At 43.6% G+C, this 24,420-nt stretch overlaps 3 protein-coding genes and 1 long non-coding RNA gene across 4 annotated transcripts; 2 read left to right on the top strand and 2 right to left on the bottom strand.

Annotated features, from left to right (window-relative positions):
* Nucleotides 1-40: 40 nt before the first annotated feature.
* Nucleotides 41-3,757, bottom strand: LOC1278017 (NF-kappa-B inhibitor cactus). The gene is made up of 5 exons (XM_317542.5): nt 2,986-3,757; nt 2,531-2,871; nt 1,493-1,581; nt 1,173-1,418; nt 41-741 (listed from the first exon to the last, which is right to left on the bottom strand). Exons 1-5 carry the CDS (start codon nt 3,369-3,371, stop codon nt 670-672), a joined length of 1,134 nt encoding a protein of 377 aa, XP_317542.5. The 5' UTR covers nt 3,372-3,757; the 3' UTR covers nt 41-669.
* A 264-nt stretch (nt 3,758-4,021) lies between these two features.
* On the top strand, nt 4,022-5,188 carry LOC1278018 (large ribosomal subunit protein uL4m). Its single transcript, XM_317543.5, has one exon. The coding sequence runs from the start codon at nt 4,312-4,314 to the stop codon at nt 5,113-5,115; it is 804 nt and encodes a 267-aa protein (XP_317543.5). The 5' UTR covers nt 4,022-4,311; the 3' UTR covers nt 5,116-5,188.
* LOC1278019 (uncharacterized) lies at nt 5,140-6,154 on the bottom strand. The gene is made up of 3 exons (XM_061657525.1): nt 5,770-6,154; nt 5,445-5,699; nt 5,140-5,374 (listed from the first exon to the last, which is right to left on the bottom strand). Exons 1-3 carry the CDS (start codon nt 5,861-5,863, stop codon nt 5,214-5,216), a joined length of 510 nt encoding a protein of 169 aa, XP_061513509.1. The 5' UTR covers nt 5,864-6,154; the 3' UTR covers nt 5,140-5,213.
* A 758-nt stretch (nt 6,155-6,912) lies between these two features.
* On the top strand, nt 6,913-22,425 carry LOC133393728 (uncharacterized). The gene is made up of 4 exons (XR_009766346.1): nt 6,913-7,496; nt 7,610-8,116; nt 22,138-22,222; nt 22,295-22,425. It is a non-coding gene; the product is annotated as an uncharacterized LOC133393728 (long non-coding RNA).
* The last annotated feature ends 1,995 nt before the right edge of the window (nt 22,426-24,420 follow it).

Below are 24,420 nucleotides of genomic sequence, written 5' to 3'. Positions count from 1 at the left end.
CTTAGCAATAAACTGTCCGATAAGATCGATGACGCGGGGATTGATTAGCGTTGTTTTTATTCCGTCCGTTTGCTCCACATTAATCATGGCATGTACATTATTTTCTTACAAGTTAATTTTAAACCATATAAATAATATATGTATACTGGTCTATGTCTATGCTGTTCTCTACGTCAGTAAGATTTTGTTTTTATTAGGTGAAGGCTTTAAAATGGCTCTGTGTATGTGTGTGTGTAAAGGTTTTAGGTGGTAATTCCTAAACACGTGTCACTTTTTTATATCGATTTGGTCAGGAACGGGCCGCTGCCAACAGGATGAATGAGGAAGGTTTACAGTTTTTTTTTTATCTCTCGCAGTTTTACATTAGATATTGTGTGACCTGTATATTACAATAATTGCGCTACTGCTGTTTCGTAACAGATGAACAAATCATAGTTCGTTACGGCTATGCAAAGTCCATCACAAGCCTTTGCAGGTGTGTATCTATCCTGTTCAATTTACATAAGGCACTTATTAGAAGGAAAGAATCGTCACATTTATTTTACATTACAGCTTTCGTTCAAGTTCTGTGCAAGTGTGCTTTATCAATTCGCGCTCTAAAAAGCTTTGTACGTATTATTGTTAAAGCGCAGCCGTTCGGGTTAATGATGACAAACATCAGTGGGCTCTCTACGACACATTGATTGCCGATAATCCCGAGAAAGTTGCCGAGAACGCACTCGCTCCGTAGTAGTTACTGATCTGTGGAATGTGAAACCATAGGTATTAAAATTCAAAGTAGAGAGCTACACTGATAACACAGGCAATATATTGCGTATTGCTCTGCATATAGTGGGTAATTTTGTTGAAGCATACAATTTAAAACAAATTAAAAAGGGGATTTGCTGGGCGCCTCTAGCCTCTCCACGAACTGCATCAAACCGTTGCTCGGGGGGACGAGTTTTATACCAACTACGCTTTTGTTTTTATTTTATTTCTCCCTAAGCAAACGTGCTTTAATAATAATAATAATAATATCCTCTTAGCTCACACTGTAACACAAACATGTACAATGTGTACATTATGTTAGATCTCTGTACGAAATATTGGAAGCAATTGTATCTAATCTTTCTACTACAGCGTTTGAACAATGTTTCTACTACCATATATATGCTACACACATTTTAGCTTACCATTTCATCTTCAGAGTCGGACTCGGAGTCGCTCGCAGGAAGGGAAATTTGCTCTGCTCCGCGTTTTGTGAGGTCACCAATCAAGATCCGCTTGTCTTGGATAAGTGCAAGCTGATAAGCCGTCATGCCAGCATAGGTAACAGCCTCTAAGCTCAAGAGTGGGCACTCATCCAGCAAAAAGTTAGCCAATGCTTCGTTGCCCTTTTCAATGCTGATGTGTAGAGCGGACATGCCAGATTTTCCTTCCTAAAATCGGGCGATTAAACGGAACGTTATTAGCAAAAAAGCTTGAAATTGCTTGAATAATCAGAATAGCCTACCCTTGCGTTTATATCAGCCCCAGCGTTGATTAAGCATCGAAGTGTTTCCATGCTGCCAGCTTCCGCAGCAAGATGCACGCAAGTTTTGCCTGTAAATTAAAGTGAATATTGTTAAATGACATTTTTAGTGTTTGTTAAACACATTCCCACAATATTCTTTGTGGAATTCCGCAAAAAAAAACCCTCACATCATCAATTAACTTCAATATATTTGGGAACAGAATAGTGTGGGAAGGGCAAAAGCAAGATCATTGAGCCAAACGCTCGGTTGGGTTGTGTTGTATATGTGTAAAAGCAACAAATAAAACCAACCCCACCGAGAAACGCTTGAAAAAGTCGTACAGGTGGACAACATTGCGATTTGTTTGAGTGTGTGCTTGCACAAATACCAATGGCCCGTCCACGCGCTCTCTCTTTCATGGTAGTGGTGTGTACACCCGTACTGGCATGACGTTTCACACAAAACAGTGGGAAAAACCCAACACATAACGTGTGTGGTGGTTCGACTGTGCTATTGCAATTCAAGAGCCCCGTATTTCCCAGTGGAATGGGTAGGATGGGATTTCTGTAAAGGTGGGAAACACACACGCGGGGCACGACGACGTAGAAAGTTTGGGTTTTCCAGACGCTCCAAAACCAGACTTGACAAACGGTAACGTTAATGTCGGGTTTTGGTTTCGGGATGGGTGGCCTGCTTGGATGCTTCTGTGTGCTGTGACCCCTTTGCTGAGAGTCGCATACTAGTTACATGATTCATTTTCATTCTTAAACTGTTTAAAGACACCAAAATAAACACGATTTTGCGCAGATGACTTGATCGCGCGCTACGTTTAGTATTTTTAGCGCCCTTCTTTTTATAATTAGATCGTCCGAACCCCATGATGCCCCCACTGGATGCGGCCATCTATTTTCGTTCCATATTCATAGCTGTCCTGCTCTGATGCAGCAGATTCGCAGCCGGGTTTATTATTAAAGAAACGCGACGCTTTGACCATAAAAGGGAATAGTGCAGGAACCGTGTTTTTGGGGGTGACTTACCGTCGTAATTCCACTGTTCCAGATCCTGGGGCAGCTTTGTGTATGATACGCCTTGCGAAAGCTCGGAACACGCCGATGGAGTTAGCAGTTCTTTGGCAATTTGTGCGCGCCCCAAACTACAGGCCAAATGAAGCGCAGTGTTACCATCCATATCCCGGATGCTTTGATTGATACCACCGACCAGCAATCGACGCACCACCTTTGGCTGTTCCGTGAGGACAGCCAAATGCAGTGCCGTTTGCGCGGCATCGTTCTGAATGTTCAGAAACTGCTGTGGAACGTTTGCGACCAGCTTGGAAATAAGGTCTTCATTCCTTTCGTAGACTGCCAGGTGCAGTTGACTGCAAAGCACACAGAAGGGGAAAAAACAATTCATGTTTACGCCACTGTCCAGAAACCAGTAACACGATTGTGATAAGCTGCTGGTGGGCTGCTGGTAGCATCATCGAACTTACGTTTCGCCAAATTCATCCTGCTGAAACGTTTTCATCCAGTCGCGCTTCATCAAACGGTCGAAACGTTCGCAGATGTCCATCAGGCCCAGATTGCCGGACTCTAGCTCTTCGTCTGGAATCATCCCGGAGTCTAGGTCGGTTTCCGTCTCGATGGGCTGTTTTTCACTTGCACCAACGGTGTGCGATCCAGCGATATTTTGATTATTTTCCACCGCACGGTGTTGTTCCTCCGAGACAATATCCTCAGACGAGTTGAGGTTATGCCCGGAAAGAAACCCGGAATCAGTATTTGCACTGTCACAGTAATCCTTTTTATCAGACATAGGCTGACCACTAGAATCTGTAATCGAAACGTTATTCATTGCCGATCCCCGCGTTGGATGCATTTTTTCACAATAAGCTTTATTCTTCTACGAAACTTCTACGCGTTTCACTAGCGACTCTAATTGGAGGAATTGTTTCGCGGGTGTGGAATGTGAATAGTGATTAATGTCATAAAATGGCGTACGTTGGGGCGTCAAGATTTTATGAAATACAACCACGATGGGCTCCCGCTCGTTACGATCGTAATGGATGTATAAAGTTGCTAGAATCTCACACGAACGACGTCAACACACAAGAAATAATTAACTTTATCTGGAGAGAGCACACGCAACACAACCTCGCGCAACCAACCAAAATCTATGTATGAGCATTGGTGTGTGAGTGTGAAGCATACTTCGTCAAACATGACGGAATCGTATGAACCAGGAGCATATACAGTGCGTACTCTAGTTTTGCTTCATGTAGTGCAGGAATTTTGGGTACTGATGGATATCTAAAACTTGACTATATCTTAGTTTACAGATTTGAATAGTTGTGCGAGGTAATATAATAAAAAAGATAAAAACCATTCGGCAAAGGTACGTGGAGCGGTAAGTATTCATTTCCAACAAAATATAAACATGTGCTATCACGCATGTTGGGAGTTGAGTGTATCAAATTATGGCCCTGGTTGTATTAACCCATAGTTTTTTATAGCCATCTGTCTTGCATTGCATACCCATAGTGCAACATAAAAATCATGCTTTTCTCCCTTTTCCAAACAAAGAATCGTGCACAAAAACGTGGCAATTGATAAAACTGTTTTCGCAGATTCTATGCAAATCTCTAAACAAACGCCAAATGGGTTTGAAATACGGAAAATAAGAGAATACATATCGAAACCCGTATCTTTGTTGTGACATATCGAATGGACGTCATGGAAATTTTGATAGCTCGCACATTTGTCAGTGGGCAAATGTTTGTTTACTTCCGGGAGTCGCGTTACGAAACAAAGCATTCGGAATGTTAAAGTTGGGGAATTTGTTGAAAATAACCGGTCTTAATGGGTTCGTTCGGTTCAACTCTTACCCGGCCGTTGCCACCGCAGCACAAGCCGAATGGCGACCGTCCCGGGCAGTGTGGTTGGAAAACATGGACACGGTAGAACCGGCTCATTCGGGAATCGTGGAACTGGACAATGCAGTATTCGGTGCATCGCCGCGAATTGATATCGTGCATCAGAACATCGAATGGCAGAGGAAGTATCGATTCGTTAGCTTTGCACACACCAAAACTAGAAATGAAGTGCGTGGTGGCGGAAGGAAACCGTGGCCTCAAAAGGGTCTGGGAAGGGCTCGCCACGGTTCAATCAGATCCCCGCTGTGGAGGGGCGGTGGTATCGCACACGGTCCAAGATCGCCGACCACACACTTCTACATGCTGCCCTTCTTCAATCGAGTCTTGGGACTAGTCTCCACGCTGTCGATAAAGCTGGCTCAGGATGATTTGCACGTAGTGAAAAACTTGGAAATCCCAACGGACGATCCACAGTATCTGCAGGATTTGGTTGCAGCACGGCAGTGGGGGCCTTCGGTGTTGTTCGTAGACGCGACCGATGTTCTTTCCCGAAATATATCAATCAGTGCGGAGAACATTGACCACATCAACTTGATGCCGACGTACGGCTTGAACGTGTACTCGATGCTGAAACACAACACCGTCGTCTTAACCGAAGATGCGGTTCGAAGCGTTGAGAGCAAATTGCTGGAGCACCTGAATCGCAACGATGCGCGTGCACAAATGTGCAAATTTAAGTATGACAAATAAAGCTCCCAAACCAGTGCATAGCAATTAATAATCATAAAAATAAAGCATTTTTATTTCGTCCTCGAGTATTGTATGTAGCAGCAGTTGAAGCGTTTTGTTTACTCCCCCAGTAACTTGTTCCTGATCCTCCAACGTAGTTCGGAATGATCATTTTCGCCCGGTAGGTTCTGTTTGAATTTATTCCACTCTTTTTTGTACGAATGGTACAGTTCGACTGGGTCACTTCGCTTGGTTGAATGAGAACTTTTTGGTCTTATCCCTGGGAAAGGGGAATACAACAATTAGGTTAGATATAGAAATCAACCAATCAACTGGTTGATGGTACTTACACATCTTACAGACAGTTTCACTGTTGTCCTTCACTGCTGTAGAAACAGTTCTAGGGTTTGGGGAATGATTTTCCTTATCTATAGGTGCAGCACGCTGACTATGCTTTGAAGATTTAGCCATTTTTGCCTGATAGCTTGCAGTTGTTTCAGCATGCAATCGTTCGAATACGCTGCCTTGTTCTGTATTATTTTCCACATTTTCTCTGTCCATCTGGCTGTACGGCTTCGCATCATACCGGATAAGTTTTTTCAAATCTACGGTTTTAATGGATAGTTGTGAAAACCCGATTCTGCTTTGGAATGGAGTGTGTTGTTTGCCAATTACCTTTTTGAAATTCTTTCAACTGTGCTGCGGTAATGTTGCGATAGCCCAAATGGTTCAAATGGTTGAGAATTTCCTTCGCATCCATAGCGTCCATTTTCAGGCTGGTTGTGATTATCGCGTGCTGAGCCGTTTAGACTCCGAGGTTTTGCAAATGGTTGTTTTATCAGTCAGATAAATGTTTTGTAGCAGTTGGAACCAATGTTTAATAGTTTGAGCAACGCAAATATAGATATTTAAATCAAATTAAATGAAAAGTAGTGGCCAATGGCTTTTGGTTTGTTTACAGCAAGCGCAAACAATTGAACAACAGACGGGAAACATTTCTGAAAACGCTAGATCGACTGGTACGTCATATGGGGATAATTTGACAGCTACCCTTCGTTAAATGTCGTCCATCTTTCGTTGAGATTCAGTTGCTTGCAGCAGTTTTGACGTTTATGGTTGCATTTCGAAAAAGACAGTACAACAGGGTGATGCAAAAGAACACAAGATGACGAAAATTTTTGAAAAAAATATAAATTATGGATTTCATAGTCAAAAGACGTACAAAAAGCGTAATAAGGAAACACCCTTATGATCAAGAGGAACTTACGATAAAAATATGCGTAGTTCATTGTTATAAATTGAGAACAAAACTATGGTTTGTTTAATGGGAAACTTTAAGTCGATCAATATTGAACGTTTCTATCATAGTTTATGTGATGTATCGTTCAAGATAACAATGTTATTTTATTTTATTTTCTTTTACTTTCCAGTGGAATCCAGTTGTTTTACGTCTTTCTCAATGTTAGATCATAGATTATAGATTAAATTGTAATGAATAGATCGTACCCCCCGAAAAACAAGTGTGTCTCTACAGACAGGGTTTCATAAGTAATGTGAATCTGGCATGAATAAATTATACACTGACATGCAGATTTGGAAGAATAATTCCATCCACCACAACACAACCACATAAAAGCAAGTATAAAGGCATTTGAGATTAAACCAGTACCATATGAATAACTGTGCAACGGAAGATATAGCACCATTTCATATGCTTAAATTTTTTATCGTTTGCTGCTTTAGAAGATTAATTTGTGGAAAGGAAATAATCAAGAATGGAATACAATTTGCAATTTATGGCACATGCTATATACCTAGCGTTTTGCGGCAATCTTCCCAAAGAAAGCAACTTTCGCGCAATAAGTGCAATAGTGTGCCGATGGCTTCGTAGTGACTGCTTATGTATAGAGGCGATCGCGTTTTTGTCGCGCACATTCCGCACGAACCGCGTGTGCAAGACGATATTGAATGCACTTTTATTTGAGCTTTGAAAATTGCAAAGGAAGTTTAGCGGCGTATGTTTAGCAACCGAGCAAGCCGAAGAAGAAGAAAAAAGTACACCAAAAGAAGCGCCCCCTATTGCGCGCTACTACTTCTCAGAACAGCACAGCAGATCTGGCAGATTGGCGTTGACTCCGCCTATACTCGGCGCATGCCGATACGGCCGAAGTTTGCCGAAGCCTGCCCGGGCCCTGCCCGTCCATTAGGTAAACAAACAGAAGGCCACGCAGGCCACCGAGGCACATCGGAGACACATTGGGCCGCGCCGTTTGCCGAAATCAAAAATATAATATACTAATAATTTGCAGGATGCACTTGGTGCTTAGTGGCCAGATATCACACGGTGGGCAAGACATACGGTGGTGATGTACATGTTCAAAACCCACGGCAATCACTAATGTGTATGTACCCCGAATTCTGCCACCGCTGCCGATGGCCGATGGTGTATAGCATTCGAAATCAAAATATAATCCACCTGTTTTTCTTTAATTTTCAACTTTCTTTGTAACCCTAGGACGGGAGAGAGAGAGGGTATGAAATATAGATGACGGAGAACGACTTGCGAGTACATACCGTTGGTTGGCATTTTTCGACACCGAAATCGAGATGGAGACGAACGGCCCGGCCCGGAGTCGTCGCTTATTCTCAGTAATAATTTTACACAAAGTGCTGAAGCTAAAGTGTAGAAAAAGGTTAAATATTTTCACTTAAGTGTGTTCACACAGGAATAAAGGCAGAGAAAACCATCTTTCTGTGGTTCACGTGCGTGTGTGTGTGTGCTATGAACTGTGTCTAGAATAAGGGACGTGTAAAAAAAAGATAATAAAATTATTGCTTTGCTTGTACTAAAGCGTGTTTTGTGAAATGTTTGTTGTAATATTGATACTTATTTTGTCTTGTTTTTTTTTTTTATGTGTTGGTGTTGTTTGTTCTCCCTTGAAGATGTTCAATACTCATACGAACGTTGTCTGCTGCCTCCGTTCAAAGCCTACTATTGTGTGTGCGCTAGATAAAAAGTAAAGTGAGTTGATATATCAGGTGGGCTTATCCAGTGCAATTTGACGTCTAAGAGCGTTTCTACATACACCGAGAATGCAGCTGAGAAAATAACTGACAGCGTGCTTTGACAGCGACTGACAGCATTTTCGGTGAGAGAATTCTCCTCGGCATGCAAAGAACGATGGAGCTGAGACAAAATTGAATTGGCAGTTTATAGCGATTGATCAATCATAGTTTGTATTTTTGCCGTCTAATAATCGTAGAAATATTATTAAACAATAAAAGAAACTTTTTTGACTTCATTTTAGCGATTAAAATAGATTTTTTCAACATCATTTTAAAAGTCTCATCTCAGCGCTTTTCAGAGCTTTTACACACACCGGCGTGAGAAACCGATTGTCAATTTTCTCACAGCCATCTCTCACCTTCAGTCTCGGTGTATGTAGAAACGCTCTAAAACAAAAATAGGAAGAACACCTAGTTTGACAGTTAGATCCATAGCAAACTGGATGCTTTGATGATTTTTCTATGGACTCACTCCTAACGCTATCCAAAACTTTCACAATTTTACTCGAAATTTGAGATCAATCGGTGGTCTGTTGAACAGGACCAAAGAATGTATGCTCTGATAAACTACTCACTTTCAGTATAAAATCATATTTGGTTCGGTTGGTACACTGCTCCTTGCTTACTGGCAGAAAGGATTCAATAATTGTTGCCTATGTATCAGAATTTGGCGAAGGAAATGTTCTTTTTTGGAATCTATAGCCTTCAAATCTTCGTTTTAATCCAAGAACTGGCTGCCACGTAAGTTTTTTTGGCTTCTTTCTTTGTGCTACGCCTGAGTAAAACCACATAAAATTTCTGCGAGATTTCGTTTAAACTTCAAGGCATACTAGATTTTGTTATTGAACAAACCGTCAAATTGTGAGTCGATGTATTGGTGAGAAAGAACACCATAAGCCCACCTGATATATACACGATCCACATGATATATCACTTTGATAAAAAGCAAAAACAGGATTGCATTTCCTTCTGCTTCCCACCCCCAGGAGGTGTTATAACCTTTGCTGATTGATAACGCAAAGCAAGTGGGTGCAATAATATCGCTACTCTCAGGTTCAGCTTCAAACAGCCATTCAAAAAAATGCAAAGTACTGCAGTAAGTGTGAACAGTTGTCACCTAGCGCTTTGAATGCCGCTTTGCAATTAATTGTTTTGCACTGATAAGCTGGAAAACATCAAACGGAATGTGCAAGAATCCGGTGCAAGAATCACACAGCCCTGGCTGAATGCTGACTGCAGCACCGGTGCCGAAGAGCAAGAAGCCAGCCAGCCTTTGGTGCTCAATTTGTCATGTATGCGGTTGTACGGTGTAGTTTCTTGTTTGCTATTCATCATCTTGTGTCATCAGACGATAAAACGCTCATTTCCTATTCAAAGGATTTCAATTAGAAGCCTACCCCGGTAGCGTAAGCCATCCCATCACTTCCTTCCTACTAATCTGCACCCCCAGCTGGTGTTGTATATGCATACACACTATGGAGCGCCTACTACGCCTTTGTTGATCGAAGGAAAGGTTTGTCACTCATCATAATAATCTCACGACGCAGGAGAAACACAAACGGGCTTTTTGAGGGGCAGTGAAGAAATGTCTAGCAAATATGCATTATTCTCACTTTGACCAATGGAAATGGTGAGGAGAGGTTAGAATCTCTTTTGTAATCACTTGTGCTTATCAATACAGCACGTTGTGCATATTCCGCTCTGGACTGGGCTCAATCATGTGAATGACATTCGAATATCGACACGCTGGACAGCAAAGAACATACAAAACTGCATACGCTAAAACACAACGCCATTACTCACCACCACGCTCTATAGACACATCAATGTAACAAACGACAACAAAAAAAGCCACGAAATCCTGTTTTATGTTGGTGGTGGATAACAGCAGCACCATCGAGTAGCAAAAGGTCGAGTAGCAAAAGGTTGTAATAAAGCGAAGAGAGAAACAGGGGCTTTCTGCGAGTGAGGAGAAAATACAAAATGATACAAAATTGATTTACCATTGCCCTTCGCGGTGGAGCGGCGTAAAACAGAGCTGTTTTTCCAAAAGTAATATACATTAACGTCAGCCAGCTTTAATAATCATTGCGTTGAGCACATCCATACATATGTGTCGGGGGTCGGCGGTCCGGTCGCTGGGCACACAAATTTATACCGGCCGTTGCCGGCCGGTTTTCCGGGACCAATCCAAAGCCTTGAAGCCTTGATTTTGTGTCGATGCTTTTGAGGAAGAAAGGAAGTGTAAGGAAGCAAAAGAACACGTCCAAAGGTCCAGGTTCCAGGATCGCAGTGGTACACAGTAGAGAGGCGATTTGTGGCCCTGCACTACTAGAGGAATCATTATTGCCCATGCGATCTCTTACCGAAGGATGTGGAGTGTATCAATTTTTCAACCACCACCACTGCGTAGTATTACAAAGTGCCCAAGACACACAGTAAGCTGTGCGTTTGATCGAAACATCTGAGACTGCAAACGATCGCGCGGTCGAGCTTGCTGATCGGGCTGCTGATCGGGCTGGTTTGCGAGCAAAATTGCAACGGCAAACACAGAAAACCAAGAAAATCACGTTTTAAAATGCAAATAGCCGTGGCGTTTAATCGATCATTTATAATGATAATTAATGAAAGTATTGCATAGTTTAGAAAGAAAAAAACGGAAGGTAAGTTGATAATTAGTTTTTGTGCACAATTTATGCTTCGTTTCGATGTCGTTCGATGCGACGGGACGGGTGCTGCCACGCTAAAAGGTGCTCAACGTTTGCAATCCGCTTGGTCGGCAGGTCCCAGGCAGGAGCCAAGCGGGGGGAGGGGGGGACCAAGTGTATAATTATGGGGAATGGGTGCCCTTCCGCTTCGTTTTTTTATATTTATATATTATAATAAAAAACCAATTTATCAATGAAACTTCTCGTCTTTCGTCAGACGGTGTGTTGCATTTTACTTGCGAAAATTGAGAATCTACATTATGCCAGCGACGTCTTTTATGATCAACTAAAGTGAATATATAATGAGCATACAATACCCAGGAGCCAACGGTTGGTCACTCATAGCTTTTCTGCTACACCGAGGGCTGTCGTCGGGGCAAAGCGGCCGGTTTGCAACGCAAAAGCAATCCTGTGCGCTCTGCCGATCGATTCCGTTTCGAACAAATCGGTTAAATCGGTGTGCGACTCGATCGTACACATAAATATTTAATGCAGAAAGCAGTGCTTGCTTGGATGCAATTAAAATAATTACTCGCTTGCTGCGAGTTCTGGTCCGTTTACGCAGCCCGAACCTCCGCTGCTTGTGCGCGCACAGTACTAGATCGACCTTAGCGACAACGCGATAAGCTTGATCATCCGTCACGTCATGCGAGAACGAAAAAAAAAGAAAAGAAAAAATGTCAACATCTTGTAACGAGTGCAATAAAGTCAGCCAGTAGACAGCAAATTTAAATTCACTATTTAAGCGACTGGCAGGCAAACAGTGCCCCCGCCTCACATGCGTATTACGCGGTGGTGCGTAAGCGCAGCAACTTCGGCAGCATGTGACATGTGCTTAGAAGATAATGCATTACTAACTGCATGGTGCAAAATCGCACCGAGAGTTCGAAAAAGGGGTGCGAATTCGAATTCTAGACAATATGGGCTCATTTTATACGGTGCACAGCATTTAGATCGATGCATTTGGTGCACATTTCATGAATGCAGGTACAAATGCCGAAAGAAAGACCGACCGATCACCACCGAACCGAACCGAAAGGGTGGTGGCAGGTTGGTGCAAACACGGCAATTGCACAATTAGTATGCAGATGGGAATAATTGCTTTCAATCTATCGAACTATAAAGGGCTTATGCACTCGGAAGCGGCCAAGGAGCAGTTGTGTGCATTTGTGTGTGCATTTGTGTGTGTGTGTGCACCTACGACAAGCGCAAATGTAAATGAGCAGGGATGGGAGCTACTAGCGGGCCCCTGGCGGACCTGTTGTGGTTTGCCGTTGTTACTGTGAGTGCAGTACGCGTGTGTGTACGTGTGTGCGTCGTCATGGTCGATGTTTGCCCGTTTATTTAACGCCTTTTTACGACGGTGCAATAAAGATTGGCTGTGCACTTTTGGTGTCATATGGCAAATTGATGGTAGGAAATGAACATTTAAGGGACTTACTTGCAACCCGGGCAGATATTGTGCATTATAAGTGCATTTTTAATCGATGTGTTCTTTTTCGATTTGCGCGTTCAGCGTCGAACTGGCGCACCCGACCAACACACACACACACACACACACACACACACGCGCGAACGGAAAGGGAGACGCGCGCGTGTTAGCAAACACCGGTTCGCACAAGGGAGGGGGGGGGGAGGCAAACCGTGAGCCGTTGGTGGTGGAAGGAACCGGTACGTACACCCCTTGTCGTGGAATGAGGGTGATGGTAGCACACACGCATATTTTTCCGACATCACATTCGGGCCACAGCGGGCCTCAAAGAAGTGGAAAGATCAACTGCCAACATTTGTTCGTGGCGCGAATCATGCTTGACGGTCATGCAACCCGGAATCTGTGCAGTTGTGCATCACAGAAGAAAGCCCTGCGAAAAGCTATGCTGCGCGGCACGGCTCTATATATGCTGCGTGCATGGCAACCAAAGGTTTGCTACGATTCCGAATGTTTACACGCGATATTTATGTTCTTTAACAAAAACCTGGTGGCTCTCGGGTGGATGCTCCGAGATTTTGCATGTTTCAGGTTGTTCTTTGGATAAATCATTCAAAAACATACTTTAATTTTCGGAGTCGGAGCTCGGATGCCTTCATGCTGGCCAGCCATTGTCGTTGCATTTGTTTCTCTGTTAAGAATTTAGCCCCCCTCGAAATGTCCGATGTTGTTCATTTCGGACTGTGCGTGCATAGTGTTTGCACCGCCACAGCGTACTTAGATCGGATAGACACAACCCGGTCGGCCCAAAAACATAGATTGATGGAGCATTGGAGAAGAAGATATAGCCGTTCGGGGTTCGGAGGGCGGCCGGCTGGTTGGCAGTTTGATGTATTGTGTCCGTGATTTGCAATCAATCTCACGCGAGCTTAAGCATGTCAAGCACTGGACACAGCAGAGCAGCAGCAGCAGCACAGCAGCAGCACACACAATCCAAAGCCGAAGCTCGTTTAATTCGCAACCATTTTTCCTACTCCGCATGCAATTTGCCACCGGTGGCCGGTGGCCGGTGTCCGTTTCCTGGTGGGGGAGGAGGAGCAAGGTATCTGCCACCCCCCTGTATCCGTATATGTAAATATGCGTGTTTGTATCCGCACTCTAAGTACGCACAATTAATTTAAAGGCAATAAAATTCAATCGGAAGTGCTCTAGCGTGTGTATGCGTGTGCGTGTGCGTGAGGAAAGACACATCCACACTGCGGGGGGAGTGAGCTGTGAGAGGTGGAGGAAGTTCACACAACATTTATCCCTCGTCAGTTCCGCTTTCAATATTTATTTCGTTTGCCTTTTTGATTGCAAAAGGTTTTTGGCGTGGTTTCGGTTCGGTTCGGTTTGGTCTCGGCGAAAAAGCGACCCCCCCTGTTTTTCCACGCCCGATGTGGCACGGGGCCCACGGGCCAATATGTTGCTGCTCTGCCTGTGCGCTGTGTCTGTCGGTCCCTGCTGCAAAGGGGGACGGCGTTTACTGTGCTACGGGAAGGGAGGTACCAGCACTCGATGTGCGTTGAATGCGTGGGAGAGTGACGAATGGGATGGTCGATGGTGTAATGTGTGGAGTGGAGTGGTTTGTGAGCTACAACTCGGTTCCGTTTCTCCATACACTTGTTGAGCAGCCGGAGCCGTTAGTGTTCACGCGAACTGAACAATTAACTGGAAAAAGGGTGCCTCAGCACTATATGTCTCTTGTTCATTTATAGTTCAGAGGTTCCACAATGCAGGGAAATAGATAAATAAATAAAAACATTCAATCTATTACTATTTTGCGAAAGAATACAATGAAATTTACATCAAATGGATTACAAGAAATGAAAAACATAATCTTTGCCCATTTGGGAATACAAATATTCAATGAGGCGGACAATAACTTGCCCTACATTTGCCTTTTCGAGGGAGCAGGAATGAGATGATGTCTGCATACGCCGATAGCGCACTAATCGGGTATCGAGTTCTTTGCTTTCGCAGTGGAAAACATTTGATTTTTCCTTTCGTAGGAAAATCACCCTCCCGGCCTGCTAGGATGAATGGGGCATGAGCGCTGCTGAAGAATAATGGAAATATAATAAGATACATAATGGTAAAAGTGGCCAGTCGAATAAAAGTAGGCGTCGCATTTTTTTCTTCTTCTTCTTTTTGCATCCATCCCATGCCCATTGCGGGTTGGTGTGGTATTGGGTGTGCGCGGCTCGATAAAGGAAATATTTTTTTTTATTATTTTTATTATCAAGCAACATCTCCTCGCAGTGCCTTTTGTGCGTGTTTCCCCGCAAACGAGTTGCGGTAGCCCAGTGTGTATGCTGATTCGAGAGAGTGTAAGGGACACACAGTTTCCCTCGGCACAGTAAGGGGGATGAAATGATTTTTCCCTGTCGGTTCAAGAGTGCAAACAATCATAAACGGGACAGTTTCATATCCATATTACACGACTGACTGGCTTTTTCTTCTCTCCTGGCCTCTATCTGTAAGAGCATTTTCTGGTATTAGCTGCCGTGGGGAGCAAAAGGGGTTTCCCCTGTAGCCGCTTCCGGGGCCATATAGCGCAGCCGAAATATCCAGTTGGAATTGAGTTACCGTCCAAGCAAGCGTTGCAAACGTTATGCTGGACGTTAGGATGTTAGAAAAGCAACAAAAAAACAACAAAAAAAGGTACTTTGCCCCGAACTGTAAGTAAAATCTAAGAACCGTAGAAGGAAAGGGGGTGTGTTTTCTCAGCGATGCATGATGTATTGAAATTATTTTCTTATATTTGGCGCCTGGGGCATACACAGAGTATGCGATTGCATTCCCTTTTATGCTTCCCCATTCCATCCTACAAAGTACAACTATTGATGCTTGTGGGTATAGTGATAAAGAGAAAAAAAAAACAACTCACAGGACCCCTTTTCCGAGGACACAGTCTCAATGTTTGTAAAACATTTCCCTCCATTATTGAAGCAGCTTGAAGCAGCTAAGATCGATCAACGTGTTTTAGCACGGCGCGCAACACTGTACATTGTTTATTTGTTGCTTCTGACACAGTGTTTTTCCTCCAAGCTGGGCTAGTCTTGCAAAGAATTGGGCAAAAATGCTTCCCCCCCCCGCTCCTACTATTAGAAGGGCCGCCGTCGTTTTGCCGTGCAGCCTTGCAAAGAATAGAATGATGAAAGCGGATACTAATGAATGTATTTGATTAACAGCTGGAATTGGAAAAATGTGGAAACGAACGAACGAAGCATCCAGCAATATCCCTGGGATTCCTGGGTGGTTAAAGGACCCTGGGACTGCGGGTGAGCATTTGCTGGCTCTACGCTTGAAATAAGATATAATTACTTCCGCAAAAAGTTTAATGAACTTTGAAAAATATCCCTCCGTTGCGTAGAGCTTCTTCTGCGTCATCAAAGGTTTTCGGTGTTGCGCTCGGGCGTGGTGTTCCCTCCCCGCCGCCTACTTCGAAGTACAAAGGTAGCGGTGAGCGGACTTATAATTGTGATTAAGTCTTACTCCTTTAATTACAATTGAATTTTCCTTTTGGTGTTCGTTCATTATTGGGGGGGGGGGGGGGGGGACATCTGACACAATTGTTTTCGGTATCGTAGTAGCAGTAGTAGGCCTTGGCGCAAAAGATAAGTGATTTTATTACGTTGGCCGCATTTATGAATGATGACATTTACTACCATTTCCAGTGTTATTGTCAGACGGGATGTGGGCAAAGCAAAGTTTTCGGAACATAAATAGCCATCCATTCACCGTGTGCAGTGTGCCAGCGAAACTTTGAACCATTTTAAATGGACACAGACGCATAAAACAGAGCAACTTTGGATCATTCTTCCGTTGTTTTTTTTCGAAATAACAGTCATTGCAACAGTTTGCACATGATGTTCGTGGTAATTGAAATAAATGCTTCTATTCCGTTTTTTACATCAAGGAAACACGCGTAGCTGTGATGTTGAGAAAGCACCGAAAGTACTGAAAATCAAATTACAAATGTAGCTACATTCCCGCACCCGCGGCCCGAGAACGATGAAGTGCTGAAAGTATGAAACAACAGTAAGGGCGGTGTTGTGTGTGTTGTGTCGCCAGCCGGATTTAAGAGGGAGCCGGTGATGTTTCGTATCTATTTTTTGGGAAGTGCGGAGAGCCCCGAAGACACGAGACACGAGTGGGAGAGAGAGAGAGTGACAAGTGCTAAAATTATTAAATTTATATTTTCGTGGGAATTAAATATTCCTGTTGAAGAGATTACATTAATGCTCACTCCCCTGTTTCAGGGGTTTTTTTTTGGTCCTAGCAGCAGTCGCTCCATTATTGTGTCAGGTGTTCAACAGTTTCGGTTAATGTGTTTCGGAGGCAATAGCAATAGAATTAGGTCTCAAAATGGCATGAGTAATGTGGCAGCAGGGACCGAGGTGCGAGAGAGCACCAAAATTTGTGGTTTAAATTAGGTCGTTCATAAAAAATGAATATCCAATATGCTAAGAGCATATTTATCTACCTTACGCCTACAATAGCAGTTGGATGCAGTTGGATTTACGGTACCATGGGTGGTGACTGTTTTATTATCGTTTTTCTGTCTTTGTTCTACACACAAACACACACACAGGACAGACACAGTGTCCTCGGTTAAGATGAGTTCATCTTCAGTGGCTTCCTTGGCGCTGAACGGAGTTGAGAGCCTGACTTTATGAGTGTGAGTCTCCCTCCCCATCCAACGATTCAAAGGCAAATCGGGTGTCAATCATCGATCCACCCGGGATCGAATCCGCATCCTGAAAATGTGTTGTTTCATGCTGCCTTTGATGCTGCCGATCGCAAGAATTGATCGCAAGAGTGCTGCTAACTCTCTAATACACATGCACCTAAACAATGCGATACACTGGAAGATCGAAATCAGCGGTCACGGTTACGGGCACATTACGAACTGTATGAGGAACTGTATGGACAGAAGTGAATTCATACATTCAATTGTATTGTTGTTGTTGTTGTTGTTGCGGTTGTTGTTGTTGTTGAGAGAATAGCTGTATCATTTTTAAACTGCAGCAACACAGGGCTGAAAAGGCTTTAACAGCATTGTAACTTGTAAGAGCCACCAGGCGAAGCTCATCCTTCACACACACACACTTCACAACCTTCCTTCAGCTCGCTCTCCTTAGGCTCCTTCGTTCGTTGCTATGGGTTGCTACGGGACGGTGGCGGCGTGCGAGGGATACTTCTGTCACTCAAGTCGCTGCGTGCCTAATAAATACATATGGAATTAATAATGATATAATATAATTGATTTAACAATAAACATCAATCAAATCAATCGGAATACAACAGAACTGACGATCATCATCATCGGCAATTTCGAGAAACTAGTTATGCATTAAAAGTAAGCGCCCTTTTATCGTACCGCTGCGATTGAGATAAAGGCGGAGACGCTTTACAAACCGAAAGGGGTTTCTTGCATGTACTTGTGTGTGTGTGTGTGTGTACATGACTCGGCTTAAAACGTTAGCGAGATCTATAGAACTAACTGACTGGCGCAACTACACAGCGGGAGCGGGAGCATAACGACACAAACGCACAAACACACAGCAGACAACGGCGAAGAGCACACCTCGATTAGAGGGGGGCTACAAAAGGCCGCGTCCATTTCCCTACGCCACGATGCCTGCTCCGGCAGAGTGAGTTTTTCCGATTCCGACCATTAGCGACGGCCCGGAGGCATGGAGCGGAGGTGGAAAATCGAATGAATGAATCGAATGAACCGTGTTGCTTTGGGGCACTCCGAGACACACCGCTAGTAGCTCTAGCGGGTGTGTGTGATTCATAAGGTAAATAGACAAATAATACGAGGAAGGCAGGAAGGCTGGCAAGGCAGGCTGGCAAACAACGGAAAATGTATTTATTTTGAAAGACAAAAGCTAAAAAAGAAAGACGAACAAAAGGGGCTTCAGCAACTATTGGACGCGGGCGTTATAGAATTATGCTATCCCCGATCGGCTTGTCCGGCATCTTCAACCGACCGCGGAAGGGGGAGGGAAGGTGTATACACACATCCATCAGTAAATGATTAGGCCGTTTTTTTATACCTTTTCTCCCGTTGTTCACCTTAGCCCGAAATGTACTCCCCCCCAAACCTGTCTGTAGCCATAGTAACCGCGCGCGCGTGACGTTTTCCTATATGCGCTTAATGCGCCGAAATGTATGTACAATCGTATTGTGTACGGGGGGAGTTCCTTTCTCAACGGCTAAAGGCCGTCGTCTTCTGCTTTCGAGGTTTCGATTGTCTATTATCTATTGTTTCGCCGACAAAAGGCGCGAAGCGCGAAACACACAGAATGATTTATGCATATCATATAGTGATTGAACTTTTTCCTTTATTATGACAGTAAAAGGGTGAAATAAGTGAATAAAAAACACCAATTTGTCTGTAATCACACGGCGAACGCGAGCGAGCGGGCGAGCGGGAATGGTGGATGGTTTCGTATGTTTGTTGAGCGCTTTACAGTTACTACTTCCTAGATGAAAGCAAACCCTTTTGCTGCCTCCTTGCGCCATCGTGTGCCGATCGTGCCGAATGGGCGATACTGACGTTTTTTTACGCGGCCGGAGCTGCGTTTACATCTCCCGAGATGAAGATGATGTTTGCAGGATTGGGCATGCAGGTGAAGAGGTGAGAAGGTGACAGGCAAGTCCATTTCGATCTTGCTTTGTAGTTTTGTGTGTGTGTGTGTGTGCGTTTGATCTTGGATTAGGCGTAAACAGAACGAATTCGGAAACCGAAACCATTGGCGCCTGGTTCTTAATGATTTGACCGGGCGCGTTTGCAAGGGCTGCGTAGTGGACTACGTTTGCGCACCGGGGTTGATCACCTTTCTTGCGTTTGGAAGCGTATGATCATGATCTCGTTTGATACCGCTTCTTGCGTTGCGTATTCGCGCTCCGCTAGATTATTGTTTTGGGTTCCGGATAATTGCACCATAGTTAATTGGTAATATTTTTGCGTTTTACTTACAGCACGAGCCATTCCAGCGTCAGCATTGTACAATGAACTGAACACTATTTTAAGTGCCGTTGCTAGTTGTATATAAGTACTACACTTATACGATGTATAATACAGACCCCTCCCATACAAGGTTGTTAAAATAAATGTACTTTTTGAGGCAATTAGCCGTAAAAAAATCTCAAAGATATGAAACCTGTTGTTGTAACAGGAGAAACATGTCTGCAGATATATTGTAGCACGCCGTTTTGTGTTTCATTTGCCGGATTTAGCCGCAAAAGTTGGCCAAAATTTTCACTGGTGCCTATCGCATCATGTAAATTGGAAGCGTAAAGGGGTGTGTTGGTTGGTTGGTTGGTTGGCCTGCGAGCATGTTTATGAATCGTCTAAATGATACATTTAAATTCTCCCTCATTTTTAAGTCCCTTTTGGATGTTTAATTAGTTTTCGGCAGGTTTTCGGTAGCAGCAATGAGTCGCCCAAAACCCTTGCGTGGCGTGGCGGTGGGGTTTTTAATAAAATATGAATGATCTCGAATTGCATCAGCGTCTCGGAAAAGAACTTGTAGCTTCGGTACCGTAAACCCAGGGCGGCAAGCAAGCAAGGAGGATTTTGTGTCGAAGGTAAGGCGATATAGGGCGAACCGTAAAATTGCTCATCCACCTGGGTGCCGGATACCGGGCCGTGAGGGAGAGAGGGTTAATGGTGTACGCTACCGCATTTGTACCGCACGCTTTTGTAGGAGAGTAGATTTTGTGGAATAATCAAACCGCACGCCGAATGTCGTCCTCGGCTCCGACAGGTTCTATGACAACAAAAGGGATACAAGTATTGTGTAGTTATGAGCGGGAATTGTGGTTTCTTCACATACGTCTTATGATGTGGCTGACTTCTTTTTCAACATTTCATTGAAAACGCTGAGGGTGTGTGTGTTTGTGCTATGTGTGAACCCTCAATGGGTTACTCTGCACATTCATTCGTCATCGTTGCGTTACTAGAAGCTATCCAAAAGTAACGTATATTTCTTTGATACATTTTTTATTCTTTTTCATCTTAGTACAACGAACTACGTGGAGAACGGTAACCTTATACAGGTGGTCCCTGAGATATGCGGTATCTCTTATACGTGGATTCGTTATACCGTGGATTTCTAAATTAGATAGGTCCTTGAACAAATTGTACTGATTTGATACATCAATTGTGAAATGTAAACTAAACTCACTTTAATTTAAATGTAATTTTTTGATCAATTTTTGATGTACAAGACCTATGGCTCTAGATAGTCCAAGTCTGTAAAAGAAACAGTCTTCTTCATCTTCTTCTTCTTTTTGGCTCAACAACCGTTGTCGGTCAAGGTCTGCCTATACCACTTGTGGGCTTGGCTTTCAGTGACTTATGGATTACCCTTCCATAGCAGGATAGTCAGTCCTACGTATGGCGGCATATGGTCCATTTGGGGCTTGAACCCATGGCGGGCATGTTGTTAAGTCGTACGAGTTGACGACTGTACTACGAGAAAAACGAGAGAGAGAGAGAGAGAGAGAGAGAGAGAGAGAGAGAGAAAGAGTAAGCATCTGAATATGCTGTTTCAAACAAGCATTTGAACAACATAGGAGGATACATTCCCTCTCGTCAAATAGAAGAAGAAGAATGAAGTTTCACAAACTATTTAGAAAAGTATTTAGCAAAATTGTAATCTTGTGTCAGAATTATATCAAATAATCTTTTTGGTAGCTAAAGTACAACACGTTAATCAAAATTACGAGCGAAATCTCTCTAAGATAAAGTTTCTTCAAGTTGAAATGCTGATGAGATGAACAATTTGAGAGTTCTTGTCATGGATAGTCCATAGCAACAAGGATATTTTGTATGCATTTTTGGACTAAACTCTTTCACCTTAGAGAGATTTGACTGTACACGAAGTTTAGTTTTGTTTTACTGAAAACCGTGAAACTCTACTTACGTGCAAATTCCGAATACAGCGAAATATCTCTAAGATGCAGTCTCTTCGAGATTAATTGTTTCTATAAGATGAATATTTTGATGGTTCCGTTATATTTTTAATACATTTTATGTCTATTCATGGTGAATATCTCCCTGAGGCAAATATCCTTCAAGCTGCAGATGCGTTTTGGCAGCCGAAATTCTCGTAGATCTTATTTTTGAATCATAGTTCATAAAAATTTTGGTCAAAGGATGCCATGTTTTCCCGTGATTCTTGAATTCTGCATAGCAACAACTTGATTAGTTAGCCTCAACATAAATATCTGTCTAAGCTGACGGTCCCCTGACGGGGGAAACGGTCTAGATTGGGAATTGAACCTATTTCAGCCTTTTCAGGACCCTCCGTGCTCCTGATATGATACACCTACGGTACAAAAAACATAACTAACGCATTTTAACGGGAAAAGTTCGAAGTATAACCTGATGCCTGATGGTCTTGCATTGTAGTCTCAGTGTCTGTACCAATGAAAAGGGTGTTGAAAAGGTGGTACAAGCTTCATCAGTCAAACTGGTCGAATTTATGATTGGGCTCTGTGAACAAAACACCTTCCTCTTCGTCTCGTCTCGTCTCGTCTTGCAGTCCAGCTAAAGGTAGAGATGTTAGCGCATAATAGCATCATAAAAGGGGCGAGCCTTATGCCTCGCGGAGGGGGAGAAATAAAGGCAATAGGACTCGGTATATCACTGCCATTGTTTGAAATGTTCATTATTTGTGCAAATACTACGTCCGTACCATGCACGCATGCCGTCGTCTAGCCAAATGGTAAGTCGATATGGTGATGATATATTTTTATTTCCTTTCATAATAAACCCAGGGCAACCCAGCAGTTGGAGTGAGAAACGCACCCAATAACAACAACACGAGCAGGAGAGCAGAGTACAATGCACGACACAGGCAGGGTGGGTGAAATCGAAATGCATTTATACAAAACAAATCCAGCTAATGCAGCGATATCTGGTTACGTTTGACAGAGCGCGTGTGGCTATCGAAATATCTCGTATCTATCGGTGTGGCAGCATCTTGGCGACTTGAGGTGGACGAAGCAATAGTAGGCTGCGGACGTTGTGAGTGCGCGTGGTTTCCGGGTGTTTGTGCGTGTGTGTGCGTGTGTGTGTGCGTGAATAAACAAAAGGACAATCGATGAGAGGGAGCAGGGGAATAGAGAACACCGTCCATTCACCATTTAAAGGGAGAGATTCTATTCGGATGTGGCACCACGCACACTGCACAAGCGCCCGTGGTACGTACGTAGTACACTTGACTGCCAAATGCATCCAACGTTCCAGGACTGACCACTATCGCTTCATTCATGTGCGGTTCCGTGGACAGGATACGCGCCCTCCCATCCACCCACCCTCTCGTACTGCACCAACAACGTGAACATCATCGATTGCAAAAGCAATCATAATGAAATGGATATTTATGCGATGATTGTTTGCTTAGACAAGATCACAACGTTCAAATTGGATAGCTTGATGATGGGCTGGCGAACTGGCGGCGCTGGTCGGTCGGTTTGGTTTGCCTTTCGCCTGTTGTCATCATGAGACCATCATCATGAGCGTAGTGGGCTTGCCTGGATACATCAGTATCACAGCGTTTACCGCCCGATGCGTATACAGCCACAGTCACTGCACGCAGTCTCAATTTACACATCGTTATGGAGAAATAAATAAATTTAAATAAATTAATGACTTAAAAGCATTTGTTAATTTGATTGTTTTACAAAGGGGAAATGGGAGGGTTTTGCGCGTACATCGCGTCATCATGAACGAATGGGGGGGTTTGTGGTTGCAGTTTGATCGTGATAATTACCTTTCCTTTCAAATTGTATCAAAATCAGCTCCAGTTTTCGAGCTTCGAATCTGTCTGTGGCATTACAGTGGGAGAGGCTTTTCCTAAAGGAATCCAAAAACGGGAAAACAAACGTTTGTATGTTACCTCGCAATTCCCCTCGGCCCTATCGACTGGCTAGAAAAACCCCGAGATCGCGTTTTGATTTACTAGGGCCAGACATGTGATAGGCATTCCCGAGAGTGTGTTGTATTCTCCGCAATCCGAGCACCGAGCAGGAGGAAGAGGAGGAGGAGGACGAGGGCAAGGAAAGCGAGGAATTTTTATTGCGTCCAGATGATTTCTTTTAGTGAAATTAATTGAAACGATAAATTTTCTTCGGTCACGTCATAACATACACAGATAGAGAGAGAGAGCGGCAGAGAGGCAATATGGGATGGGGTATAGGTTGCAATCTGAGAAACGGCCCATCATGCTGCGTTCTGATAGAGTCAAGGGTGGCATATGGAGACGGGCTGGTTGTTGCAACTGTGTTATTGTTATTAGGTTTGCCGAATAATGAAATAATTAAGAACCAGTGTGCTTGCACGGTTCACCCCGCAGCACACACTATAAATAAATGCGATTCTGATTCATTTATTTATCTCTCTTGCACTCCCGGATTGAACCTTCGAGGCCAAACACTTGAACACAGCATTATGGTTTGCGTATGTGGTACTACATCGGTGCGCAACATGCGGTGAGCAAAATGCTCGCCTTCATAAAGCGCAGTAAATTATGTCGCTTGCGCTGATATTACTACTGCGGGCTGTCGGGTGAGATTTTCACAGCATTACACCAAAGGTTTTGACAACACACACACAAACACATACACCAAACACCAACGCTGACTGGTGTGTAAGTTCGCTGCAGGACAATAAATCAAATCGAAGCAGCCTTTTCTTTCGACGACAACGATAGCGCGCTGGTGAAAGATATCACAAGATCTGCGAATTTGTGTGTGTAATTGTGTGCGTCTGACTGGGAAAAGAATTTGAAGCACGTCGTGCTTCCTGGCACAGGAAAAGAAATTCTATTAGATGTCACACGTGTAGGAACACAAGTGAGTAGAAGAGCGCTAGCAGCTGACAAAATGGGAAATTATGGTGGAAATTATGCTCATTTCAATCCCCGGTACGTTGAGCAGAAGCAGCTTTTAAATGCTTTATGTAGATTGATGGCATTGAAATAGGTGTAAAACGAATGTGCAGGTGTGTTGTAAGTCAAACGAAACGAATGTAAAAGCAATTAAGCTGGTAAATTATGC

This window comes from Anopheles gambiae, chromosome 3 (assembly GCF_943734735.2).
Source record: "Anopheles gambiae chromosome 3, idAnoGambNW_F1_1, whole genome shotgun sequence".
NCBI classification, from domain to species: domain Eukaryota; kingdom Metazoa; phylum Arthropoda; class Insecta; order Diptera; family Culicidae; genus Anopheles; species Anopheles gambiae.
This window is presented reverse-complemented; position numbering and strand designations above follow the sequence as displayed.